Source organism: Lepisma saccharinum, chromosome 8 (assembly GCF_977018435.1).
Source record: "Lepisma saccharinum chromosome 8, izLepSacc3.1, whole genome shotgun sequence".
Taxonomy (NCBI): domain Eukaryota; kingdom Metazoa; phylum Arthropoda; class Insecta; order Zygentoma; family Lepismatidae; genus Lepisma; species Lepisma saccharinum.
The window spans coordinates 57,863,011-57,888,775 of record NC_139236.1 but is presented as its reverse complement, the minus strand read 5'-3'; the positions used below and the strand labels follow the sequence as shown (position 1 = coordinate 57,888,775).

The following is a 25,765-nucleotide window of genomic DNA, read 5'->3' as shown; positions in this document are numbered from 1 at the left end:
AGTTGCTCAAGATCCCCCCCCTCCCCGACACTAAGGCACGATGGTCCATAAAATTGAACATGAAATCAGAATTTGCATTATAAAAGATTTTTGAATATTGTCATCTCTTTCAACAAATCGTCGTTCGCTCATGTTGTTGTAACGCTAGTAAGCCTTATTTACATGATATGAAAAACTCAATATGCTGACCAACACAGAAATTTATTTAATTTTAAAACATAAACTAAACGTAACGTTTCAACCTTCTAGCAAGGTTTTCTTCAGACTCTGTACCCAGTACAAAAAAAATGTTGTTGCTAGTTATCTAGTTCTACAGACCGCATTGATAGTAATACGATGCAAAATATAATTATTGTTAGCTTGTATCTTCATACGGGTGCAAATAGCAGGCAATGCTATTTACACATTTCAACAAACGAACAACGTAAAAATGAAACCGAGAGGAGATTTACGATTTCAAGACCAGAAAAGTGACATAAAATGAATAAGACACAAAAACCTATTTGAAGACCTTCGAAACAAATTTGGAAAATATGTGGTAGTTGGTTTGACATAATAATGAAACTAATTTGAGAAGTTACAAAAATCTTAGGTACAGTGGCGTAGCAACATATCGCGAGGCCCTGTGCGAGATTAGAATGCAAGGCTCCATTCGTTCTTTAAGTTTGAAATATCAATGTGAATCGATATACAGTCATCAAGGAAACGTCAGCAAATAATTATATTTATATAATAGCCTATAATAATAATTAATTTCTGACGAAAATTATATTTAATAGTACGCGACAGAGAAATTTACACTTGGCAGAGCTACATTAACACGCTGCTGGAATTTTCATTAACCAAGGCAGTAGTAATAGTACGTTTTTTAAGATGTTCTTTAGACAGTAAGACATCTGAAATATCCTTAAATATGCTAAATTTTCTTTTAAAAAAATCAGAAATTCAAACTAAGAACCTTTAAATATAACCTATATATTATTTAATGAGTCGTTCTTTGTTTCCTCATTTCAAAATTTGTAGGATGTCTGTGCTTGATAGAGCGGGTGGGAGGGGCTGCGCTAAACCACAATCCTGTCTAGGGGCCCAAAGTATCTACCTACTCTTCGACACAATCGGTTTCAACATCAACAAATCATAAAACGATAGTAATTTGCCCCATAAATGTGAAATCTTTGGTGTAATCAATCGATATAGCTAATTTGACTTTTTTAATTAGCAATTTTGACTTTGTTGCACATTAATTGTACCAGTTTACTTTGAATTTTAGGGCTTAGATAATAATAATAATTGTGAATCTCATTTTGTTGTTACGTCTTAATGTTCTTGTAATATTAAATATTTGACGCAGTGGCGTAACAAAATCGCAAAGTACGCGTCCGCAAGAAACAAATTTGGGTCCCTCAAGTACAGTCAGATTCTTCCAGGAAATGTATGTAATTACTTAGAATAGCTGGTTATGGCTACACTTACATTAATAATTATACAAATCGATGCTCTACCTCTGAATTTTCACATATTACAACATATTAGTTAGCCAAATATCAGCTGCCATATTTATTTACAGTTTAATGAAAATTACACTATTTACGGTTTAACGTGATTAGTATTTTGTATATTATTCTATTTAAAAAATGTGCTATTTTTGCTTATAAAAATTATTGAATTTTAAATCAAGGGCTTTTTTCAGATGACATATTACATTTATTTTCGTATGAGCTTCACCCCATCAGGACATTGTCCTTTATTTCCTTTCTTAGAGCATAATAAACACCATTAAATGAATACGAGATTAATATACTTTCATAAAAAGTGATTCTGATATCTACAAATTTCTTGTGTACATTATTATTATTTCAATAAGTGATTTTTTAAAAATAGAATTCCCCAATTTAAATTTTGATTTAAATCAAACCACCTTGCTTAACAGAAAGCTGGCTTCTGGGCAGCGAATGATACTTTTACATTAGATCTTGCCTTTTCTCGTTCAAGAGTGAGATTACTGAGTCCGGTAAATTTGGGCTGAATCATGCCATTCGACACTACCTTCCAGAAGTTTTTCCTAAGTTTCAATTTTGAGAAAGATAGTTCTTTTTTCGTGGTTGTTACTTGAAGAGTAGGAAAAAAAACAGAAGGCGGTACAGGATACAGAGAACACTGGAAGCTAGAAGTCGACGAGCGATATGAAAGCGGCTGACCTTGACAAGTCCGCGCAGAGAGAGAGGGAGATCCATTTCCGCTGTTGCCACCTACTCACCGTTCGAGGTTCTCGCCATTCTTTCAAAATAAAAAAACAATGGCTTACATTCGAACAATTGTAAATTGCCGCTGCACGGCTATTATTGCAACAATCGATAGCAATCCTGCACGAGTATTACCAGAAAGCTTTAGACAATCGTATTGTGCTGTAAATTAAACATGTAGAATCTTGAAAGTAAGTGAAAGAAGTTAAATATTTTATTGACCATTATTGTATAGAGAAAAAGTTCTCTTGCGAGCCGATTTTTATTAAATTAGATTTGAAATAACTTCCAGTGAGAAAGTTACAAAGAAAACTCCAAATTTTAAGTTCGTATAATATTTACAGCGATATGTTATTTCGTTACTGAGAAAACGAGAGAAGAACTTGATTCATTCTTTCGCGGCGCGGCAAAGGCGACTTCGTTTGCCGCAGATAGCATGCGCCGGTCTTGTGGGACTCGCAATAACAAAACAACTGTCTGGCATGCATAACATGAACTGAAAATAAAAAATAAAATGCCATTTACTTACATAACGCTCATTCCGTACTGCTGTCAACCTCGTCACTTGATTCAAGTTCTTCGGAATCCGTGTCTTGCAAATTTATAATGACCTTCTCGATGACATCATCTCTGACTATTTCACGCTGGAAGTCATCTTCTTGTATTTTTTGAGCCACACAATCTGCCCACTCGGAAACACCTATTCTGTCTATTGCTTCGTGAGTCAGTTTCTGTACGTCGGCAATTTTGAAAGTCTTGTTCTTGTCAGCTACGTACCCCTTCACCTGGGCCCAAATCATTTCAATCGGGTTGTACTGACAATGATAAGGTGGGAGACGAACAACTCTGTGACCATATTCTCTTGCTATTATATCGATTTCGTAACTTTTGTGAGTTGGTGTATGATGTTTCACCAACTGCAACAATTCTGCTCCGGTTTGCGTGCTTGTGTGGGGAATGTTCTTGTTACAGAGCCATTCCATAATATCCGCCTTCCTTGTATTCGAACAAGGCGTTTTATCCACTTGCAAGGAATGTATGCTCGCGTTGTCCATTACAATCACGGATTCGGGAGCGAGAAACGGCAAGAACTGCTCGCAAAACCACTTTCGAAACACGGCAGACGTCATTTCTGAATGATAGTCAGTACTGTTTGTTTTGGAGCGGAAAACCAATTTACTTTGGGGCACAAAGCCTGTAGCAGCTGAACCAGCATGACACACTATAAGACGAGCACCTTTTCCTAATGGCACCTTTAACCCACCAGAACCATCACTCATTCTCCAGCAGCTCGTCTTCCTGTGATTCTGGTTGACCCAGGTTTCATCTAAATAGTATATATTTGCAGTACCAGCTTTCCTGATTTCGTGCATGGTTCTGAGGAAGATCACTCTTGCAGCTACAACATCACCCCTCTCCATTAAAAATTTCCTCCCGTCGTTGCCTTTCCTATATCTGAACCCCATGTTTTTCAAAATTTTTAACACTGACCACGTACTGCCTGCAAACCCGATAGCTTCCTTCAATTTAGCCCTAAGTTTCACTGCAGTAGGAAATTCGCCATTTGCGTACATATCAAATATAATATTACTCAATACCCCTTTATCAAAATCGTCCAAGTGCGTAACATTCTTTCTCCGATTACGACGTTTGCCAGGCGAGCGAAAAAGAACCAACCCTGTATCACCGATCGACGACCTGGCTTCCTTCGCAATCGTCTGAACTGTACGCAGAGCTATCCCACATGCAGCCGCTGTACGCTCCTGACATTTGGCAGCACTGCTCCCTGACGAACACGAGGCACTGTCTGCACTGCGAGATTCACTTTGGAAGAACTGATACACTTTGTACACCATATCTCGCGCTTGTTTGTGTAGAATACGACGCTTAGGTGTTTCTGTAGCCATCTTGCACACGTATATTGACAAATTTTTGTGATCACACTGAAGAAACACGAACAGTCACAACGAAAACCAAACCGATTCTTGCCGCTCGTAAAACAAAAGAACGACATCGCGCGTTTTGCACGGAAGTCTCCACCACCTCCTTTTGCTACTGCGCATCGAGGCTTCTTCAAGGTCAGCCGCTTTCATATGGCTCGTCGACTTCTAGTGTAGAGCTATCAGGAGAAGAAACTTTGCCAAAGCACTTGATTTCAGATTTAAGCACATTCCTGAAACGTAAAACTTTATCAGGATATTCTGAAGATAAATCATCTTTGTGCCCGTTACAGAGGGCAATAGCTGCATCTGAAGTTGTAGGAACGAAGGAAGAACTGCTAATATTATCCATACCCTTCTTCAGTTTAAAACACAGGAAGCATTTAAATGCCCCATACTTTGCTCCGTGGCAGTTTGAGGTGCTTTATCATTAACACATTAAAATCGGGTAGGCTATGCAAGGTCACGAGACAAGAAAGCCAAGACAAAGCGCTTTCTATTCAAGAAAATAATAATTGGATAAAATTGTCCAAGCAATTTTTGCGTTAATGTTTCACATGAGAAATGAGAATTGTTTTGACTTTTTGGGACCCCTTAGGTTTAGAGCTCCCGCCCGCCTCTGATTTGACGTATTCGTTCAAATTATAACGTTAAACTAGAATATAAAGCCAGATAAAAAAATGTTTTAATTTTATTGCTCACAAAAATTAGCCTTTTCTATCTTTCTCACTTCCATTTATTACGTTTTTCGTATCAACCTCATGGAACGTGAGGCCCCTACATGCGCAAGGCCCAGGGTGGTCGCCCACTTCGCTCACCCCTTGCTACGCCAATGGTTATACAACCTCAAGGGACCTGCGCCTAGCAGAAATTCAAATATTTCCATGCGTAGTGAAATATAATGGCCGTTGGCAACACTGACAGTAGTGCTCGCCGTCTACCTGCAAGAACTACATCGAGTCTCACGGGTCTTCTTAAGACCCGGGTAATAGAAAAGCCTGGCAGGCATCGATGCCTGTGCACAACTGTGACGCGAAGCTCACTTGCGCGATTTCGAACACCTGGGCTTGACGTGCGTGTTGCATATTATTGTAGGCGCACCTCCTCGCAGACGGGTTTTTTCCGGGTCTTGTGCAGGTCTCTATTCATCTTCCTTTTAACCTTTGTAAGATCATTCCACAAGACCCTCCTTGCCAGTTTCCCTCAAACCCATCTTGATTAGGAATGGTATCGAGACAATTGACATACTCGAGTGTCTACCGTTATACGCGGCCTTGCTCTACAGACTCCTAAGACAGACTGTGGTGGCAATTGCAGGGGTCCGGGTCCGAATCCTGGCCTAGGCATTGGCGCTATTGGTGAGTGTACCTTCATCATGTAACTGTAACTCATACTAATTTTCGTGATTAGCCAAAAGTAGCAGAAAAGCGAAGTAAGATAAGTTCGGTTTTACAAAATCAATTTTAAAGGATAATGTGGGATAATTCGCATGGAAGGAGAATGTTCTTTGTTGAATTAGTTTCACTAATGTGCCACTGAAATTGTTAGTTTAAAACATAATGTAAAAAATAGAGTTCAACGTATTGCATTTGTATTACCTTAATATACTTCAATTTTCTACGCTGTTAAAATAATTTCGCCAGTAAATCACTTTTGATTAAGTTGAATTATGAAAAGTAACAAAACAACCAGCGTTTAGTCTTGTCTTCTTCCACAAGCTTTGTATCCTTCCGCTATAATTACTAGGGTATTGCTGCTCAGTAAGGAAATAATCTCCATTTATTTCAATGTTGGTTGAATGATAGAGTAGTAGTTTAAACGCTTAAAACAGCTTAGGTGCTTTGCCTGTACACGTGCGTTTCACAAATGTATATGCCATGCTATAACAAGAGGAAAATAAATTTATTAATTAAATTGTGAAAATGCCAAAACAGTTGTTTTTGCGATGCAAATCTTCGAGCCTGATAATAAATACCCCTAATACTCTTGCCTCACTTAGAAATTGAGAGTAATATGCTTTTAAAGAGAAATTAAGCACTTTAAAGCCGAGTTCCAAGCAGCTACGGAGGGGGAGGGTGCATTATTTCCTATGTAATTTAACTATCCCACAAATTTCTTGTTATTAACAATCCTGCATACTTTATTCGTTAGTTCTGTTTACTCTATGTATCTGCATAATAAATTGCCCATACATCGTTTTAAATCTGCTGTAAGAAAACATGTTTATATGTAAATTAGTCTCTGAATCACAGAGAAGGAAATAAAGGACGGAGGCAGAGAACATTGGTTCCAAGGAAGTCGGAATTCTTCTAATACAGTGTTTTCGGTGGTCCAGCCACTCTCTGTACAATGTACATGCCCTTAATTCGTACCCATAAACATATTTAAACAGCGATGGAATGACGTTCTCTTTTCCCGATTGAACTCCCATCCAGTCAGGGACGGCGCCAGGGGTGGGCACGGGTGGGCAAGCGCCCACCCAAAAATTCCTGTGCCCACCCGATTGCCCACCCAATCAAATTCGATAAGTACATATACTTGGAGATATATGAATAATTCGATAAATAAGTGTATTCTGGTGTTCATAACATGTATATTTTACTTGTGAATATTATCTATGCTAGAAATATTCACATATTATCAACCCATAAAAAGCCAATTTTGTCATTAGAAAGTGAAAGTAAATACTAGAGCTATTGAAACAAAAATTGTGATAAAATGAATACTTCCATGAGTAAAAGCAGCTAGTAGGCTTAGGAAGCTCAAAATTTTGCAGGGTATGATCAAGATTAGATCAGAATTTAGGGTGCACTTGAGGACTGTAGCTCCGAGCCTCCACATACGTATATAAATACCGCCCTGGGTATGGTTAAAATAATCTCCAAATAAACAAATAAAATCATCATCTTAGCCTTACTTCCTCCTGCAACACAATACATTATTTTGACTTTTTAATTATTATTATTAGAATAATTTAATCAAGAAGACTTAGATGGGCAGGCCATGTGACACAAATGGCAGAGGAAAAAAATAGTTTACAGAATTCTTGTTGGGAAACCTGATGGCAAGAGACCAGTAGGAAGGCCAAGACGAGGATGGAGGGGTAACGTTGAGATGGACCTAAAAGAAATCGGCAAGGATCGAAAAGATTGGATTGATCTTGCCCCGAATAGGGACAGATGGAAGGCTTCTGTTGCTGAAGCCATAAACCTTCGGGTTTAAGTATGCTAGAGAGTATAATATAGTTTGTATTTAGCTCGGCATTAAAATTCCAGAAGTGTCCCTTTTTTATTTCATCACAATTTTTATATACTTGTTATCTTCAAATATCAATATGGTATGCGAAATATCAACTTTATATTCATTCTACTAATAAGAAGGAATCACAATAATCACCACAATACTGCAGTGAATAAATTTTAATAAACCAGTTATGTATGGAAAAAGCTACATAATTATTCAATTTCTAATGAGTGGCTTATCCTATTTAGAAATCCTCTTTCCACACATAAATTTTGCCACATGAATCCGCCGAAAATGTCAACAGAATCAGTAGATGTAGCTGAAGTAGAGAAAAAAAGTTATGTCGCGAAGTATCCAGAAGACGATTTTATTAGTTTGTTTTTAAATCCACTTTTATACTCAGATAGGCTAATCGGGACTAAACCTACAGTTTAACGTGGAACCAGTGTGCATTGTGCTTCCACCAGAGGAGGAGGGAGTCGAACACAGGACCTCTTTATTATAATGCGACAGCGTTATGCCTTTGTGGAAAAATATACAGAAAGAACTCGCACCAAACGTGTAATTTTATCACTACAGAAGATGCGTCCATTTTAGGAGGGCGATTGCCTGAGACAAATATTTGAGACTTTCGGAAAACAACATCATTGTTCACGGAATTAGCTGCCTTGATCTACTAATGAAACGCTGTGCAATTGAAACTACCACCTCAACTTTCTAAGAGCTATGGACTAATGTAACTCCATTTTTGGAAGAGTAAGTTGTGGTTGATTTGTTATATTTAACCTTTAAACCTTTCGAAAGTAACTCCTCTCTCGCCGCGGCCTTTGCGCGCGATTTTTAAATTTTTACACTTATTTCAGAAAAACGTTATGTCTCTGAGACTATTTGAGCAATCTACTTCGGATAACTTTTGTTTGAAAACAAAAACATCGGAGCACGCGACCGTGTACAATTCAGAAAGCCCAAGTGAGAAAAACGGGGTTGGGAGGGGCCAAGTCCCCAAATTTCAATGAAAAAATCGGACGTTCGCCCCCTCTTCTTCCGTTATTTTGGAAAAGGGCGCAAACTTTTGCATTGTTTTCAAAGAATAGATTTTTTGCAACAAAGGGAACTTAACTTCTTTCAAGTCTCTAGTCCTCATACAGGCTGAAATATGACGCAATATGTCATATTAGAGAATAAATTAGTATATCTCGGAGACTATTTGAGCAATCTATACTTCGGATAACTTTTGTTTGAAAGCAAAAACATCGGAGCACGCCCACGCGACCTTGTACAAATCAGAAAGCCCAAGTGAGAAAAACGGGGTTAGCTTTTCGTTATCCTAGGAATACTTCATGGACAATGAACAAAGAATTTGATTTCCGTGTGTGTTTTAAATCATTCCTAATAAGACGTTCATTTTAAATCCAAACATTCAGTGGCGGCGATTAGGAGGACCGGGAAGTGGGGGATGCAGTTCCCCCGCCACATTTTAACACTTTTTGCCCCCGCACTATGGCCTCTTTATGCTAAACCTTTTCTACCAAGAAAAAGTATATTGTCTTTGCCCCTCAAATGTTGGCACCCAATCGCCGCTACTACAAACATTGAGATAGATTTCTCAGTTGTACAAACCTTGTAAGCTAAGAAAAGTGACCCCTAAGGAGTAAAAAAACTCTTTCAGTTAAAAACTCATACGATGAAAATACTATGCTCAGGAACATGCATTTAAATTACGAGAAACTTCACGATTATCTACCGTCGCACTTTCTATCATTGCCAAGTATGTGCCTTGTATTTGCAACACAAGCTTAAACCGAAATTCACATTTATTTCACTGTATTAACATGCATGAAAGAATGTGATTAGAATGTATGGCTGCGCATGGGTAAACACTTCCTTGAAATAATTGTGTCCATCAGAGACAAAGCGAAAGGAAATGGAACAAGATGCGAGAATAGATTAGAAAAGAATAAAAAGAAAACAAGAAAAGGGAAGGTAAAAGAAGTAAGAAGAAAATTGGGAGTGTAAGGGAGAGGGGGATACATACGTCTTACATACACCATATAAACTATATATGGTCTTACATTTATACTGCCCACTCTAATCTATCAATAAGGAGCTTCTGCCCACCCGGTCGAAAATTTCTGGCGCCGCCCCTGCATCCAGTCTTTTGCCCCCAAATCAGATATCTGCGCACGCCTATGCATTGATTCAGTTACTTTTCACAGTCTTTTTTAACGGCGTGTTAGGCTATTTGCAGGAAGTGGCAAGCCACCCGTCTGAAATGCTGATGGCAGACAAAAATTACGAAACTGCAAGGTCAAGGAACAGCCTTCCTTACCACTGATGTCTACTTGTGGAACCCTCGTAGGGGAAAAAGCGAAATTTTGTTGCCGAAAAGGGAATTTTCTTCCATAATGTCAGTTGGCAACACCGATGCAAACTGTACGTAATCACAAGTTTGGATGTAGGCCAAAACAGTTTTCCGTCGGAGTCGGTCGACCAAAGGCAGTGATAATGACTTTCTCATGTGGATGATATGTTTCCTGCTTCAAGTGCTTCACAACTATGACGAAGACAACGCCGAAAGTAATTTATCTGGGTGCGAGTTTTACTCTTGTGTGCGTCTACAATGTCGTTGCTCTTTTGTTATTGGTTTCACGTAGTGAAGCGACATCTGTGAGGAGCACTGGAACTGGTAAGTGATTGAAGATATCCAGTGGCGCACTCTGAATTTTGCCTGGGGAGAAAACCCACAACAAATTTAACACTAGAAAATCGTCGGAGGCCATAATAAATAACAAGATCTTTTTATGGGGATCTCTATTCTTATCCAATTACAAAATTTATTTTAAAGTAATTATAATAAATTAAAAAAATATAAGAATTGGTAGATTAAATTATTTGTTCTGGTTCTATTTTTATTGATTTAACTACTCCTTATTGTTATTGCATGTTGAAATTATGCGGTACAATTCAACTAAATGATTATGGAATGTAATACGTCTGTTGTGTTAGGGTGATTCTTTATTGAACCACCCTCGTAGCTGTAACTTTTATTGCCTTTGCAGGGAACTGTAAATTATGTAAAGAAAACACCGTTAACTCGGTTAATGTTCGACTTCGAGGAGGCAGTACATTTAATTCCCATCCAAGACAGATATGTAGGCCTACACATTCAATTTTCATCCATCCCTGTGAAAGTTCCAAATACTAAGTGTAAGTGGCTAAGGTGCCGACTGTTTCGGTTATTTTCCGTCGTTTATCGACCTCCTGGGTGAATCACGACGGGAAGGACAAATGGGACAAACTCATTGACACATCGATGCCTTGCCCTGGATTCAAGTCGGGAAAGTTTCGGGCCGGAAAATATTCTACTTTCCCCGACACTGTATCAATCTCGAATTCTACACACTTTCCCCTCTCAAGTGATTGTTTTTACACCTCTAGAATACAACTAGTAATTTAAGGAAATTTCGGATAATTCTAGTGCAGAAAACATGGAAGTTTTAGAGACGATCGTTTGCAATTTCTCAATTGCTCGGAATCTCGAGAAGTCTGAATCGGGACGGGAAATTTTTGTCCCGATCCCGACTTTTCGAGAATCCCGCTCACACCCCTACTATTTTCCTCTGAAGTATTATGATGCAGGTTCAACATTTATTTGAGCAAAGGCCATTTCAAAACACTATTCCATACATGTTCATGGACGTCCGCAGGATTTTTTCCAGGGGGGCAAAGGATGCATATTTCCCCCCAAAATTGTGATGCCCCTCAAAAAACACTATTTCAGTCTGAAATTATCATGTTTCTTCAACGAATTTATTTATTACTGCGACTGAAATGAAATTATGTGTGAAATATATAATTCTTAGGTAGATATTCGTTTTCAGGGGGCCGTGGCCCCTCTTATCCCCCTTTCAGACGCCCATGTTGTTCCATATATGTACTGGGGACGGTGTAATACAATATACTATATCTCTATTCTGAAATCGATGTTTCTACGTATATAGGTCTAAATACCGGCTTATGGGTATTTGAGAGTTGTTGCTGCACGGCACAATGTGAGAAGCAAGAATTATTATTTTTTAAAAAAAATGTTCCCTACCTTCATCACAACTGAACTAATGTTTGGTTGAAAACTTTTGTGAATATGATTTCCATTTATTGACTTCTCACTTCAATATAGAATTAGAATGAAAACATATATTCATACAATATGAAACATAGGATTTATGTCAATTATTATTTTCTATCCACACACACTAGAAATATTACCTATTGAATATACCTCTGAGGCTGTGAGCATGGCCTTCGTGGTCTTACGAGGTTGCTAATACCGCGTTGCGATTCGTAACCTGGTTAACTGATGACGTTGCATGTAAACAAAGAGGATCTACGCTCGCCTTGTTACATAACAAGGCACCATGAGGTCACAGGCTCAAATGCTGTGGTCGGCTATCGTGATGGGGTTTCCTCTTTCGCTTTAGGATGCTGCTTTTATTAAGTGAATTGTTATTTTAAGTCCCCTTTATGCACAGATAGGCTGATCGGGACTGGACCTACAGTTTAAAGAGGGATCCAAACCACTGTGCAATGTGCTTCCAACGGGTATCGAGCCCGGGAATCCTTGATTACAAGGCGACGACGTTACCACTACGCCATCAGGGAGGCTCAATGGTGGTTCCTTTAGTAAAGGTGATGGCCGTTAACTTCCACTTTATTCTTCCTTTCCCTTTATTATGCGTCCACTCACTCAACCGGCGTCGTTGGCGACTTTCACCAGTATACCCATTATATTTTTTTCATATATTGATAAGGAATGAAATATGACACGCTCAGTCGTTAGGGCATTTGACTACCATGCGAGAGACCCGGGTTTGATCCCCGGCGGGGGAGAATCGGGATTTTTTCCACTTGTTCAAGCAGCTCCGGGGCCCATCCAGCATCATATAAAGTGGGAACCTGGAGGAAACTCTGGGGGGTAAAGAGGGGCAGGGGTGTGGTGCTGATCACATCACCCCCGAACCTTGGGCCGTGGTCAATAAAGTGTGGGGCCCTAACTCCACACACCCCTATACGTCTTCATGGCGTGGTGCAAAGCACAGAGGAGCACTTTACTTTACTTTTTATTAGTGTCAATTAAGAAACATACAAGAGCGAAATAAAGGGGGGCGGAGAAGTTTCTCTACTATCCGAGGGGCGACAGATCCTCCAGGGCCTTATTTTATTGCTTCAGCAATATGCATGGTTGACATGAAATAAAGCAAATATTGCGGAATTTTACGAAGAACTGTAACTAAGAGGGCAGCATGAAGCTTGATGGTGAGTGAAACGAATGATGAAGGGCGATAAAAGATTGGAGGAGACGAAACGAAAGATAAAGGGGCGATGAAACATAGATGATGAAAGATAAGGGCGACGAATCATAAGGAGTCGAGAGGCGGACAATGATAGGAAGCCACGAAAGATACGGGACAGCGAGAGATTAGAGGAAGCTACGAGAGACTGGGACGAACATAGATAATGACAAAAGATACGGGGCGACGACAGATAGAGGCGAACAAGATAATAAGGATGAGAGCGACAAATATAATAAGTATGACGGAAGATTGGGGCGACGAAAGATAGGAGGCGACAAAACATAAGGGCGAGTCTCCAGTTTTGTGATCAGTGACGTACGAGAGGGGGGGTTAGTGGGAGTCATAGCCTACCCCTTTGTCCCAGTATTTCTGAAAGAAAATGTACACCCCCTTTCGAAAATCATGGGCACGCCACTGTTTGTCATATCTTCCTTTGTATAGTGTCTAAAGGTACTGGGCGTTCGAGGTTAGAACTAACGTCGCTGATACACTTTTGAAGTTTATTTTCTGATAAATCAAGGGACACCGAAGGACAAAGGAACGATTTTGTTAAAAACCTGTTAACCTCTATTCTATCTTGCAGCCTCCTCCTGCACGTACGTTTAGTACAAGCCTGTGTTACATAATAAGTGATATATTATCGTTTGCTCCAATTGCATCTTTATTTAACCGTAGTACAAAAATAGAAAGGAATATTCATTCTATTGTTTTTTTTTTAAAAAAAGCTGGATGGGGGCCAACGGCCCCAGAGATTAAAGCACTGCATGCATCTCCAGTTTATATAGCACTGTATATAGTGGTGCAACGTTTGCTGAACACACCATTCTAAGTCAATTCATTCATTAAAATGAAGATAACAGATTAAAAAAAAAATCACAACAAATTGATTTTTCATTACAATAGATGCGACTGTCGGGGACAGCGACGATGTTGGAATGGAGCAAGAAAAGAACTGTTCTGTTAACTTTTAGCTCTTGGGAATGCCACAACGTTTGATGTATTTCATTCCAACTTTGCAAATCTTTGCGTGGGACGCTGGAGAAGAATGATCGCCTCCACAAGCCTTTAATCCGCCCTTGAGCAAGCTACTAAGATTGATAGTTGTAGCTTGCTTCAATTCTGCTAGTCGCCGCTCTAGTACCACTGGAGTATATGTCAGCTGGTTTCTCTCCCTAACTACGCCCTTTCCACAGTGACTGCCCATAAAAAAATGAGCGAGGAGGCAGAGGTGGCGGGAATATTTTCTATATCCTCTGGGAAGTGGCGGTCACTTCACGAAGTATTTGATCCAATCTAGTAATATTATACTAGTCCTTCACCTTAAGTTCATTTCGTTCTTATCTTTCATCGTATCCTATCCTTCTTCATTCTTATCTTTGTTTGTCCCCTATCCCTCCTTTCCTCATAACTTTCGTCATCCTTATCTTTGTTCACCCCCTGTATCTCGTCGCTTCCTATTTTTCCTCACCCTCTAATCTTTCCTTAACTCCTATCTTTCATCGCCGTATAATCTTTGTTCGCTCCTGTCTTTCGTCGCATCCTATTTCCCATCCTTCGTCATACTTATTACCTTTGTTCGCTCTCGTCCCCTCCATCCATCATCATATTTACTATATTTGTTCGCTCCTGTCTCTCGTCGCCCCGTCCTATCATTTGTTCGCATCTTGAGTCCTTATCATTTGTCGCACCCTATAGATTTCGTCGCCCTTATCTTTCGCCTACTCCTATCTTTCATCGCCCTTGTCTTTTGCCGCTTGCTATATAACGTTGCCCCCTTATCATTCATCACCCTATTTTAGTCACTCCTTGTACTCACCGTTAAGTTTCCTGCTTCTCCCCAACTGTAGTTCTTCGTAAAATGCCACAATATTTTCTTTATTTCATTTCAACCGTGCATATTATTAAAGAAACAAAATAAGGGCCTGTCGCCCCTCACGTAATGGAGTGACCTCTCCATCCCCCTTTATTCTGCTCTTCTATGTTTCTTAAGTGACACTACGTGTGTTATATTTCATTCCAACTGTGTAAATTATTTATCAATGTGAAACAATAAAATAGGTCTTCGGTGGAAGTTGCCTACAACACCCTCTCTGCCCTTGGTCAACAGTGGAAACAGAGCTAATTCTGGAAGCTGCATAATTCTGTGCCCCCAACTGATGTTGATGTATCGGTATCGGAAAGTATTGACTGGAATTTACCAATATTGACCCATACTTTTTTGGCATTTTGGTCTTTCGCAAGGTCCACAAAAATGTCACACACCTTTGTGGAGTCCAATTATCCTGTAAATTATGCAAAAATTCGAAGTTTCCTTTATTTTGCACCAGTATTGCGTGAAAAACTATTTTGTGATTATACAACAGGTTTTTAATATTCAGATGTAATTTTTGGATATCTTAAAGCAAAATGCTGTTAAGTTGATGCTTATACTTGGGGTGAAATACTTGCACAAAACTATTAATTAATATTTTGAGCAACTTTTAATTGTTACTATTTTCAAGCATAGGTTTGGGTATCAGCTCAGCCCTAAAAGTAACACAAAATAACCAAGTACCATTACCATGCTATACATGCAATAGCATATTACTAACACAAGTACAGATGAGAATGCATTGTTTGCGTTACTTTACTTCCCAACTCAGCTTTCATGGTATCCCACTGCCCCGCATGGATTCATGGCCGATACCCAGAAAATTTGAGGCAGGTTGAGTGACACTTTATTTATTGGATATCTTAATTTCAAGCAACCAATTATAGGAAACATGTTGATATGATCAACCATTTTCAAATCAATGCCTTAAAATGCATCTACAAACCAGAAAAGGGAATGCCAATGAAATTGCTTCAACTAAAATGAATTCTTATCCTCAGTGCCCCATGAAAATTTCTAATAGTAAATTGGGTCAGAACAGAAGAGGGATAGGTCACACAATTTTTTGTGTGGAACCCTTACTGATATTTACCCTAGCGTAAAAGAGCTCCCATGTATCCAAATGCATAACACTCTTAGCTTTGATACAAGTGACCTTGAGTTCAATTCCTGGGGGTAGCTCAATCCAGCATCCTGAGGATGAACAGAGAAAAACTTGAAAGCAATGGTAGCCAACCCTGGTCTCAAAATCCAGAAAAATGGTGACGGGACTCAACGTGTTCACCACACATCGCCCATCAGCCATTAAAAAGCTCGTGACCCCTCAAGAATATTATGGCAGTTCTTGGCCAAGAGTTTTCAGTTAGGTGCCATAACCTAATAAGAATAGCATTGAAGTATTAAATGAATATATGTGCAATCATTATAAATAAATGTCAGGCACAAGAAATCATGGAGTTTGAATTTGAATTTAAAATTTTGGGTGCATCAGCACTTAGGCTATTTTGCACCCATCACATTATACGGGGTCCAGCCCCTTACCATAACTGAAATAGCATAAATGAAGTGTCATGTTACTAAAATATTAAAATATTCTGACTTTTGTTAAAAGCTGAGGCTGTAAAGGGGCACTCATCACACACAAGGACAAAAAACATGACAATACACACAAAATTATACTGGCCATAGTGCCAGTCGCCAGAGCCTCGTTCGTCTGTAAAATACAATCAAGGGTGTACGTCGTGGAAGCGAGGTTGACAATTGGGTGTACTACGTGGAAGGTCACCCCTTACACCCCGAAATAATGGAATTAAGTTAAAGTAACTAGTGGTAGAAAGATTAGCATTCCTATGAAGCCAGGTCTTAGTTTTGAATCCTGAATCCCCATCAATGCATCATTCATCCTTACTTTTGCGATTAACCTACAGAGTTAATGATGCAAAATAACCAAAGCCACAATTACGTGTAAATAAAAATAGCATCATGCAGGACAGTTTGCCCAATTCCATTTAATGTATATATATATTGCACAAGCGGTGCCAGAACAACAAATCCAAATTGTTATGATTGTTCCAGTCATGCACTTGATAATCATGAGTAAACACTTGTAACGGTCACTGCTCATACCATCCTCTGATGCTTTTGTTCTGTCAATCACTGTCATTCTATCATGCTTATTGACTCAGACAGGATGAGGCATGGTGCGGAAAACACACAAAAGGAAGAGAAGTAGAGCTGAAAATTCATGCACTTTTTAATCTTCGATTATGACAATTTATTTTTGCCACGCAGTGGCATGCATGTGCAAGAGTGTCTGTAAAGAAATAGAAATTATGATTCCTTATTTTTACGAGTAGAGGATGTAAAAAGTCAGCAATAAAATTAATAGCTGATAACTAGAGATCGGATTTAAAGGGAAAAATTTTACTCTAGAAAGGACAAAAGAAAAGGGGGAAATTATTGCCCCAAAAAAAAAAAAAAAGAAAATGAAAAAGGACTATAGTTTATTTTTAACTACACCAAAAATGTTATTTTAAATGAAAAACACACTATACCATTCACATAAAGAAAGGGATACATTAAATTTCTTGCATTTTTTACTTTACTTCATAAAGAAAGTGTTGTATCAAATTCAACATTTCAATATTTTAAAAGATCAAATTATTTTTGAATGTAAAATATCTTTGTACAAAGAAAATAACCACTCAGCGTCAACAGAAATCAGTGGTGAAAACTTTGTTCAATATTAAACTCTAAATCAGAGAACTTCACCAGTTTAAATAAGTCTAAATCTAGCAGAGAAGTACACTTTCAACTCAACAGGCATGCTGCTTACAATGTGTTTGTTACTGCTTAAGCCCAGATTGCATTATTGCACAATTGGTGCAATGTACTCCCAACACTCATGGAGGGAAGGTAGGGTAGAAGGCACTTGTTCTTTCTTTCCTCTAAGCTGCACATTTGTTAACTGTTTTGTTTCAGGAAAATACAGTTGTACAAAATTTTTGATATCTGCAAGGTGGCTACTCTAGGACCATGGTAAAATTCAAGTATAATTTTGAGTTTTCAAGGTGAACTTTCAAAAAATTCAAGTTGTTTTCTCTATTTGAACCTTACGTAATACTGCCGCTCGCTACCAACACACATACACACACAAGTATATTTTACTCCCTCTGTCCCATAATTATTGTCTGGCACACTTTTGTTTGTTGTCTCATAATCATTGTCCGATAGGCAAACTGTGACATTGGTGTATACAGAAGAAGAAAATTAAACACGGGAATGAGCTATACAACGTTATTACTCAAGGATCAGTACAAATTTGCTGATCAAGTATCCAAAAGAACATAAATAAAAAGTCACCATTTTCGCATACCGGACTATAAAGGGTCAATGTGATTCCAACATATGCAAAAATTCAAATTCAATTCAATTAAACAGTATATATATATTTAAAATATTTAGTTTAAAGTACGGAGTTTACATTTACCATTTCACATGCTCAGACTCGAAATATATCTACAAACTCGTCACAAATGTTACGGAATATACTATGAAAAATTGTTAATTGTGTAAGAATGTCACACTCAAATTTACCTAATCAACGTTGTTATTTTGCAATAATCTTCCGTCTGTCAGATAGATTGTTCAGCAAAGAACACTAACAAACCGAATTGAGAGAATTCAGTTTTATTTTCCACCCAGCTTTTTCCTCCTTCCTCGATAAAGCTAAACTGTGAAATATTTGCTTCAGGGCATTTATAAATATGTATAAATTCAATGTCATTTGGATTAATAAAAGTTGGAATTTTTCAAGTCTATGGAGAAAAATGCATGCAGAATTCCCGGAGCCAATAATTCATGCATAATTTCCAGAACTCAAGGAATTCCCGGTGAGTAACCACCCTGATCTTGTCAGTAAAAGAACCAGAAAGGATTTTTTTTTTAAAAAAAGGGGGAATGTGGGCTGAAAAAAAAAGGGGGAAGTCAAATCCATGTGTAATCTTGTTGGTGGAAGATAATTATCAACATGGTTGTTATTTATTCCATGATTTAAAAATAATAAAAAGGAATTCCCTTTAAAATCCGATCTCTGCTGATAACTGTTAACTATTGTTTTTGGTATTTCATTTTTATGCCAATGGCCTGATACCTCTTACAAAAAATTTCTTGCTATGTCTATACTTCGATATCAGGGTGTCTCTCCTTGTTACCTCAACCTGGTAACATAGTACAACTTTATTTTGGGTTTGTTTGGCAAAATTCCCTTCCAACTGAAACAAATCTGTATAATGTGTGAATACGTTTGAAATGTATAACTACAAACTTCTTTCTTTCTAGCAGGGTATTGCATCACTGAACTTGGAACAGATTCTGGGAGAACCTTTCCTATTCTTTTCACAAAATCTGGTGAACAGATCTTCCCCAACATCACATCAGGATCTGATCGGGCTGTTGTGATTCCTGAGAATCAGAACATCACTGTTGCATGTCCAGGAGATAACAATGAGGTGGCAAGCTGCAGCACCCCTTCCACAGAGGCCACTTGCAACAATGGTAAACTGACACCTCACTCAAATTGCAATGAGACTCTAATACTGAACTGTTCATTTCCAGTGATCGAGTCAGTGATCCGTTCAAGTAAAAAGTGTGGTCCCGGGAGAAATTTGACGATGGCACTCATAGGATGGCAAGTTGACCACAAGTTCTACAACCAAATAGAAATCTGTCACGACGAAACTGTGGGGAAGACAACTTTTACTAAGCACCTACTGCACGGATCTTCAATAGTAGCAAAAGATAAAGACAAAGGGCGTCCAAGCTTTAAAAAGGGTGACTTCTTTGGGAAAATACCTGTCTACTCTGTATACGGACAATCCTATCAACTAAAAACCTTCATAACTCTCTTCGGCTCTAAAGAATTAGCACAAGAGTATCTAGACGTTTCCAAAAACTACTATTTTGCTAGAGGACATTTAGCGCCAGATGGAGACTTTGTCTATCTCACATGGCAAGATTCCACCTACTATTACATAAACGTTGCCCCACAATGGCAGAGTTTCAACAACGGCAACTGGAAAGCTTTGGAAGATGCCGTGCGGAGATATGCTGCCAGGATGGACACAAAGGTTACTGTTTACACTGGAACGCACGACACTCTTTCCCTGCCTGATGTAAATAAGAATGACGTTGATGTTTATTTATACATAAAGAGAAACCAAACTAAAATCCCAGTGCCAAAATTCTACTGGAAAGTTATTCACAATCATAAGAAAAATTCTGCCATAGCTTTCGTTGGTGTAAATAATCCTCACTTAACTTCCATACCAGAAGATTATAAACTTTGCCCTGATATATGTGATGTTCTTAGTTGGATAACTTGGGACAGAACTGACATTCCAAAGGGTTATCTATATTGTTGCAACGTTAGAGCTCTGCGAGAAAGCGTGCCTCAAGTTCCATTCCTCAGGGTTAAACAAATGAATGACTGAAAAAAACACTTTTAATTGACATTCGCCTGTGATATGTGTTAGTATATTCAGTCACATGTGCTGTTAATGTTACACTTCACCAGAAGTGATGGCTTGAAGGAATAGTGTCAATAATACATAGTCTGTGAAGATGTATACTACATGCTGCTTGCTCATGTACTTACCTGCCCTTCACACGTTATCAGTTGTTATGCAAGACAATATCTAATTCTACACTTATTTATTTATTTAAGCATAAAGAACACATGTAGCATCTTGTAGATGCAAATGAGATGTTTTGGAGATGTTACTGTTGTAGTGTGGTTTCTGTTATTGTGCTTATATAATAAGATAACTGCTTGTTTGTTGTTTAACTGTTTTGTATGAACATCTGCACAGGTGCTTGTTATTTGTTGATATTATATAGTTGTTATAATAAGCTTAAATGTTTTATAAGTAGAGCTTGGAGATTGATGACCTACAAAGTTAAAAAAAATACCTAAAATTATTTAAAAATGACCTAAATATCTTTAATTTTTAAAATGATATATCAAATTATATCAAAAATGTATACATCAATATTTCCAATGACGAAAGAGTCACACCTGTATGTAAGTACAGTGGAACCCCAATTTTACATTCCTGGATTTTATATTTTCCCACATTATACGCTTAACCTTCATGCTCCCAACATAGCAAGAAGTTATAAAATTTTCCTCGATTTTTACATTTTCAGCATTTAAGTTTTCCAGCTTGGTCCCCAGAAAAATGTAAAATCGAGGTTCCACTGTACTTGAATAATCTACACAATTTGTTTAGAGGTTTAAGGTACTGACACTAATGAAAAAGTATTACGTGCACTTGTACTTCTTGCTTGTAACATATAAGTCTCCGATTCCTTCCACTATCTGTTGTTTTGCATTTGAGCTAAAGTAAACAATATGTTTTCTACTCTGAATTATTAGGAAAAGCAAGTATGACTAAACTGTATGAAATGACCAGGGAGGAGCTTATTAACACCTGGTTCAATTCCCATATGCACTGGTTCAGATTCAATTTAAAATTGTGTTCCAGTCCCGAATAGCTATCTGAGCATAAGCAGACTTAAAGTTATGAAGGAGCAAAATGTAGACAGGAAAATTAAGAAATCTTACAAGAATACTAAAAAAAGAAGAAAAAAGAAAAACAAGTCCAATTCAGGTCAAAAAATGCTAAATAACAACAATGTATTCATGATGGATGCGGTAAACATGGATTAAAATTACTTACGTGAAATTTAGAAATTTCGTATTTCCGCTTAAATCCTATTAATTTTAAAGATCCTCTTTCTTCATTCACTAATGGTAAGGCATCTGGAGCAGAGATGGTACAATGCCCAGGAACAAACAAAGCAGTGATGCGGATGGTACCGTGCCCAGGAACAAACAAAGGGCCTACTATCATGATTAGCATTATTTTCTAGGCTTTGAGGAAAAAAAGGATGACTTCTCTTCAACTTTCGAGCCCTGGTTATTAGGATAAGAAAATTTGCAATTTGAATGCAATGCAACCACAACACTAGCATGCAATTATTTGTATTTTAAATGTATGTCCTTATCCTTGAGTGCACTGCACTCAGTACTGATCTAATCATAACATTGAAGTGTACACTTTATATAATTGTGTATTATTGTATGCATTGTTTGTCAGTATCTTATAGTATACTATTTAAACTCAAATATGTTATATTCTTTGCTTTTATTTTCTTCTTTATTATTACTATCACCGTTGCTGGTATATTATCATCATGTTTATCCTTCTTCTGATTGGTTATAAATAATGGAATACATAACTCTCATTATACAAGATTCGTATATAAATGCAGCAGGAGTCTGTTGAACAACACCATGCATAACGGTAGAGAAGAAAGCGAGTGGCCATATAAAAGCACTGCAGTCTGCTGCAATTGGCTGGTACCTGCAACCATGTTATCCCCTCCCCTCCCCATGCAATCACTTTCCATATCATGCATTCATTGGTCGAGTCTTCTCGAGTAATGACTTGTGCAAAGGAACGGTTTTCATTTGCCTGCTCAACAGACTCCTGGGACAGAGTATATGGAATGTATGGAATTTGAATACCGACGAGTTGTATTTTGTGCTTGCAATGTTTTTCTAATCAAACTATAAAAACAATATTTTAGGAATGGGACATATATATTCCATTGGTATTGGCCAATAACAGTTGGGCTGAAAAGTTCATAGGCTGACTCATAGATGGCGTTACTAGAATTAAATCCATGTGATTTTTACTTAGTACTACCCTTCAAAAGATACGTGTATAAATTTCACAGTTGCCGGATAATTAGTTCATGAGATATAGCATTGTGAGTGAAGCAGCTTTTGTTATTGTGAAAAAATGGATAAAAAAGAATTTCGTGTGTTAATAAAGCATTGCTTTTTGGCGAAAAAAAATACTGTTGAAGCCAAGGCTTGGCTTGATAAACATTATTCGGACTCTGCACCAGGAAAATCAACCGTTGAGAAGTGGTTTGCTAAATTTAAACGAGGCGAAATGAGCATCGAAGACAATGCACGCAGTGGACACCCCAAAGAGGCTGTTACCGACGAAAACATCAAAAAAGTCCACAAAATAATTTTAAATGATCGTAAAGTGAAGTTGATCGAGATAGCTGAGACTTTAAAAATATCAAAGGAACGTGTTGGACATATTGTGCATGAATATTTGAACATGCGAAAGCTGTGTGCAAAATGGGTGCCGCGCGTGCTCACAATCGATCAAAAGCAACAACGTTTTGATGATTCGGAGCAATGTTTAGCGATATTCAACCGTAATAAACACGAATTTTTCCGTCGATATATTACAATGGATGAAACATGGCTCCATAACTACACTCCAGAGTCCAATCGACAGTCAGCCAAGTGGACTGCACGTGATGAACCGAATCCAAAGCGTGGAAAGATGCAACAGTCGGCTGGCAAGGTTATGGCATCAGTATTCTGGGATGCGCATGGTATTATATTCATCGATTACCTCAAAAAGGCCAGACCATCAACAGTGATTATTACATAGCGTTGTTGGAGCGTTTAAAGGATGAAATCACGAAAAAACGGCCCCATTTGAAGAAGAAAAAAGTGCTGTTTCATCAAGACAATGCACCGTGTCACAAATCAATGAAAACGATGGCAAAATTATATGAATTAGACTACGAATTGCTTCCCCATCCACCATATTCTCCAGATCTGGCCCCCAGTGACTTTTTCCTGTTTGCAGACCTTAAAAGAATGCTCGCTGGAAAGAAATTTAGCACTGATGAAGAGGTAATCGCCGAAACTGAGGCCTATTTTGAGGCTAAAGAGAAATCGTACTATAAAAATGGCATCGAAAAATTGTATGACTGCTATAATCGTTGTATCGCCCTCGAAGGCAAGTATATTGAATAATAAAATCGAATTTTGTCAAAAAAATATTTTTTACTATGTTAGCCTACAAACTTTTCAGCCCAACAGGTGCACATTAAGGTTGTCTTTTTGGGGACATTACTGATATTTTTACCGATCCAATCTACCTATAATTCAGTGCAATGTACTGCCATTTTGTTATTAATTTAATGACTATTAATATATTCTAGATGTGTAGTAAAGAAGGATGGTTCTGAGTATAATTGCTATTCTATTGATAACTGACTATTAATGGTATATTGATGTACGTATTAGTTTATTTGTAAAATTGCTGATAACTTTACATATCCAATATTTCTTATTCCATCAATTGATCATTGCTCTTATGTATACCAGGCCATAATTCTGGTTTCCTTTATTATAAAGTAAATCTCATATATGTAATTTCTTTTTCTAATGGAACCTAATCATCACATGATTATATACATTAATTGATGAAAATTAAGAATTCTACAGTCTGAATGAAATGTTTATCATTTTATAAAAGACTAGAAAATATCAGTTCATAAATTTTTGATAATTACTCAATGTGCATAAAAAAATGTACCCGAGCACATCCATAGTAATTAGCATATTGTAAGTGTTTGTTTACTATGAAAGTGGATTACGTTGGCATGCAACACATCTTGTGCATTGAGAAAAAAACACAATAAAAGAGAAATGTTTATTATTAATCTTTGCTGGAGATGTATATTACAAAATAAGCTTTCCATAATATAAATGTAGGAACACAACTCTTCCATCACGGACATTTTACTTTATGAATAAGTTATCACCGCCGGTCAATGTTTCGAATAAGACGATTTATACCCACCAAATTTCTGGGCAACAAGCCAATTCTTCAGTGTTGAAAAAACAAAACAAAAACCAACTTGACAACATTGACCAGGAATTGGAACAAGATTTTCCACTGTATCAAGTTCATCTTATCGCCTCTTTTGTGAAGCATTCAATCCTCACACTACAAAAAGAAACACACATATATTATTTCTGTTCAAGTTGATCCAATATGTAATAATCATGCAGCACATATAATAAGGATTTATCTGAACTGAATATCGCATGATACCACTTTAAACTAATAATGATACTTTGGAGACATACCCTAGTGACCACAAACTGAAGCTTTTTAGGTCCTAGTTAAAATGGATGGCAAATCTGTAACTTGATTTTCCACAAATGCAATGACACCCAAAAATGATAATTGTTGCAAAAAAGTGTTTATCTATGAGCAGTAACAAGTTCTAAACAAATTTTTCATGTATTTGAAATTATGAAATAACACAAATGTGGCATAACATGTGAACCGTGACCTCCTTTCACACCTAACACATTTCCCACTTATCACACTTTATGCTTAAAAAATGAAAACAAAAATACTCTGAAAATTCAACATTTCTTGTGTTTTCATATTAGGGATGGGACAGGTAAATGTCTTAAATATGTAGCTTCATATGCAATGCAAAAGCTTGGTTCACCTGGAAACATACATTTATTAAGAAGGTCAATGAACCATTTGAAATTTTATATCGGATCGGTACAATATCGGTTATCAGTATTGATAAATTTTATATCAGTACTTTATTATCATCGGACAAAATTTCATATCAGCCTATCCCTAGTTTATACATGGAATAATTCTGACAGTTAAATGAAACCACAGGTAAATGGATGTTGCCCACAATGTTTCACCTTCTATCAGAACATTTTGGATCACCAAGCAAAGTGATGGGGCTCTGTCAGAAGATGAAGTGTGCATAGGGTGACCAGACATCCTCTTTTATACGGACATGTTCTCCTTTTTAGGTGTCTGTCCAGCATCCAGCATAGAGAATGCTTCCACACATAACAAACATTTAAGGCATATCACTTAGGGTGCGTTAAGTTGATTGATTGATTTGTTGTTTTAAGTCCACTTTATGCACAGTAAGGCTAATCAGGACTGGGCCTACAGTTTAAAGTGGGATCCAAACCACTTGTGCCTCCACTGGGTATCGAACCCAGGACCCCTTGATTACAAGGCGACGACGCTACCACTGCGCCATCGGGGAGATACTTAGGGCACGTTAAGTATTCGAGCAATGCTCACCTTAACATCTCGCAGCTGAACATGACCATTTTGCCCCGCTGAGTCATTAGTATTATTCTAACTTGTTGCTTCGCCCTCTGAATGTATCCCAGACTGC

At 37.8% G+C, this 25,765-nt stretch overlaps 3 protein-coding genes across 6 annotated transcripts in view; 1 reads left to right on the top strand and 2 right to left on the bottom strand.

Moving 5' to 3' along the window:
• Positions 1-2,779: 2,779 nt before the first annotated feature.
• On the bottom strand, positions 2,780-3,373 carry LOC145991799 (uncharacterized). The gene has a single exon (XM_083127849.1). It carries the CDS (start codon positions 3,371-3,373, stop codon positions 2,780-2,782), a length of 594 nt encoding a protein of 197 aa, XP_082983975.1.
• A 6,483-nt stretch (positions 3,374-9,856) lies between these two features.
• On the top strand, positions 9,857-24,284 carry LOC145991027 (salivary endonuclease-like). Of its 2 annotated transcripts, none has more exons than XM_083126699.1 (2): positions 9,857-10,112; positions 18,992-24,284. In XM_083126699.1, the coding sequence occupies exons 1-2, from the start codon at positions 9,983-9,985 to the stop codon at positions 20,137-20,139; spliced, it is 1,278 nt and encodes a 425-aa protein (XP_082982825.1). In that variant the 5' UTR covers positions 9,857-9,982; the 3' UTR covers positions 20,140-24,284. The 2 variants fall into 2 exon arrangements, with proteins under 2 accessions (XP_082982825.1, XP_082982824.1); XM_083126698.1 differs by having other exon boundaries at positions 18,989-24,284.
• Brd8 (Bromodomain containing 8) overlaps positions 24,230-25,765 on the bottom strand; it is an 82,245-nt gene continuing 80,709 nt past the window's right edge. For all 3 annotated transcript variants that reach the window (XM_083126695.1, XM_083126696.1, XM_083126697.1), the window contains one exon: positions 24,230-24,540. In XM_083126695.1, coding sequence (XP_082982821.1) covers positions 24,529-24,540 — 12 coding nt within the window. In that variant the 3' untranslated portion in view covers positions 24,230-24,528. The remainder of the gene's footprint in view (positions 24,541-25,765) is intronic.

Coding starts and splice junctions, on each gene's coding strand:
- LOC145991799 (XM_083127849.1), bottom strand. CDS start 3,373: ATGACGTCTGCCGTGTTTCGAAAGTGGTTTTGCGAGCAGTTCTTGCCG.
- LOC145991027 (XM_083126698.1), top strand. CDS start 9,983: ATGACGAAGACAACGCCGAAAGTAATTTATCTGGGTGCGAGTTTTACT. Junction 10,113..18,988: donor TGTGAGGAGCACTGGAACTG/GTAAGTGATTGA, acceptor CTTTCTTTCTAG/CAGGGTATTGCATCACTGAA.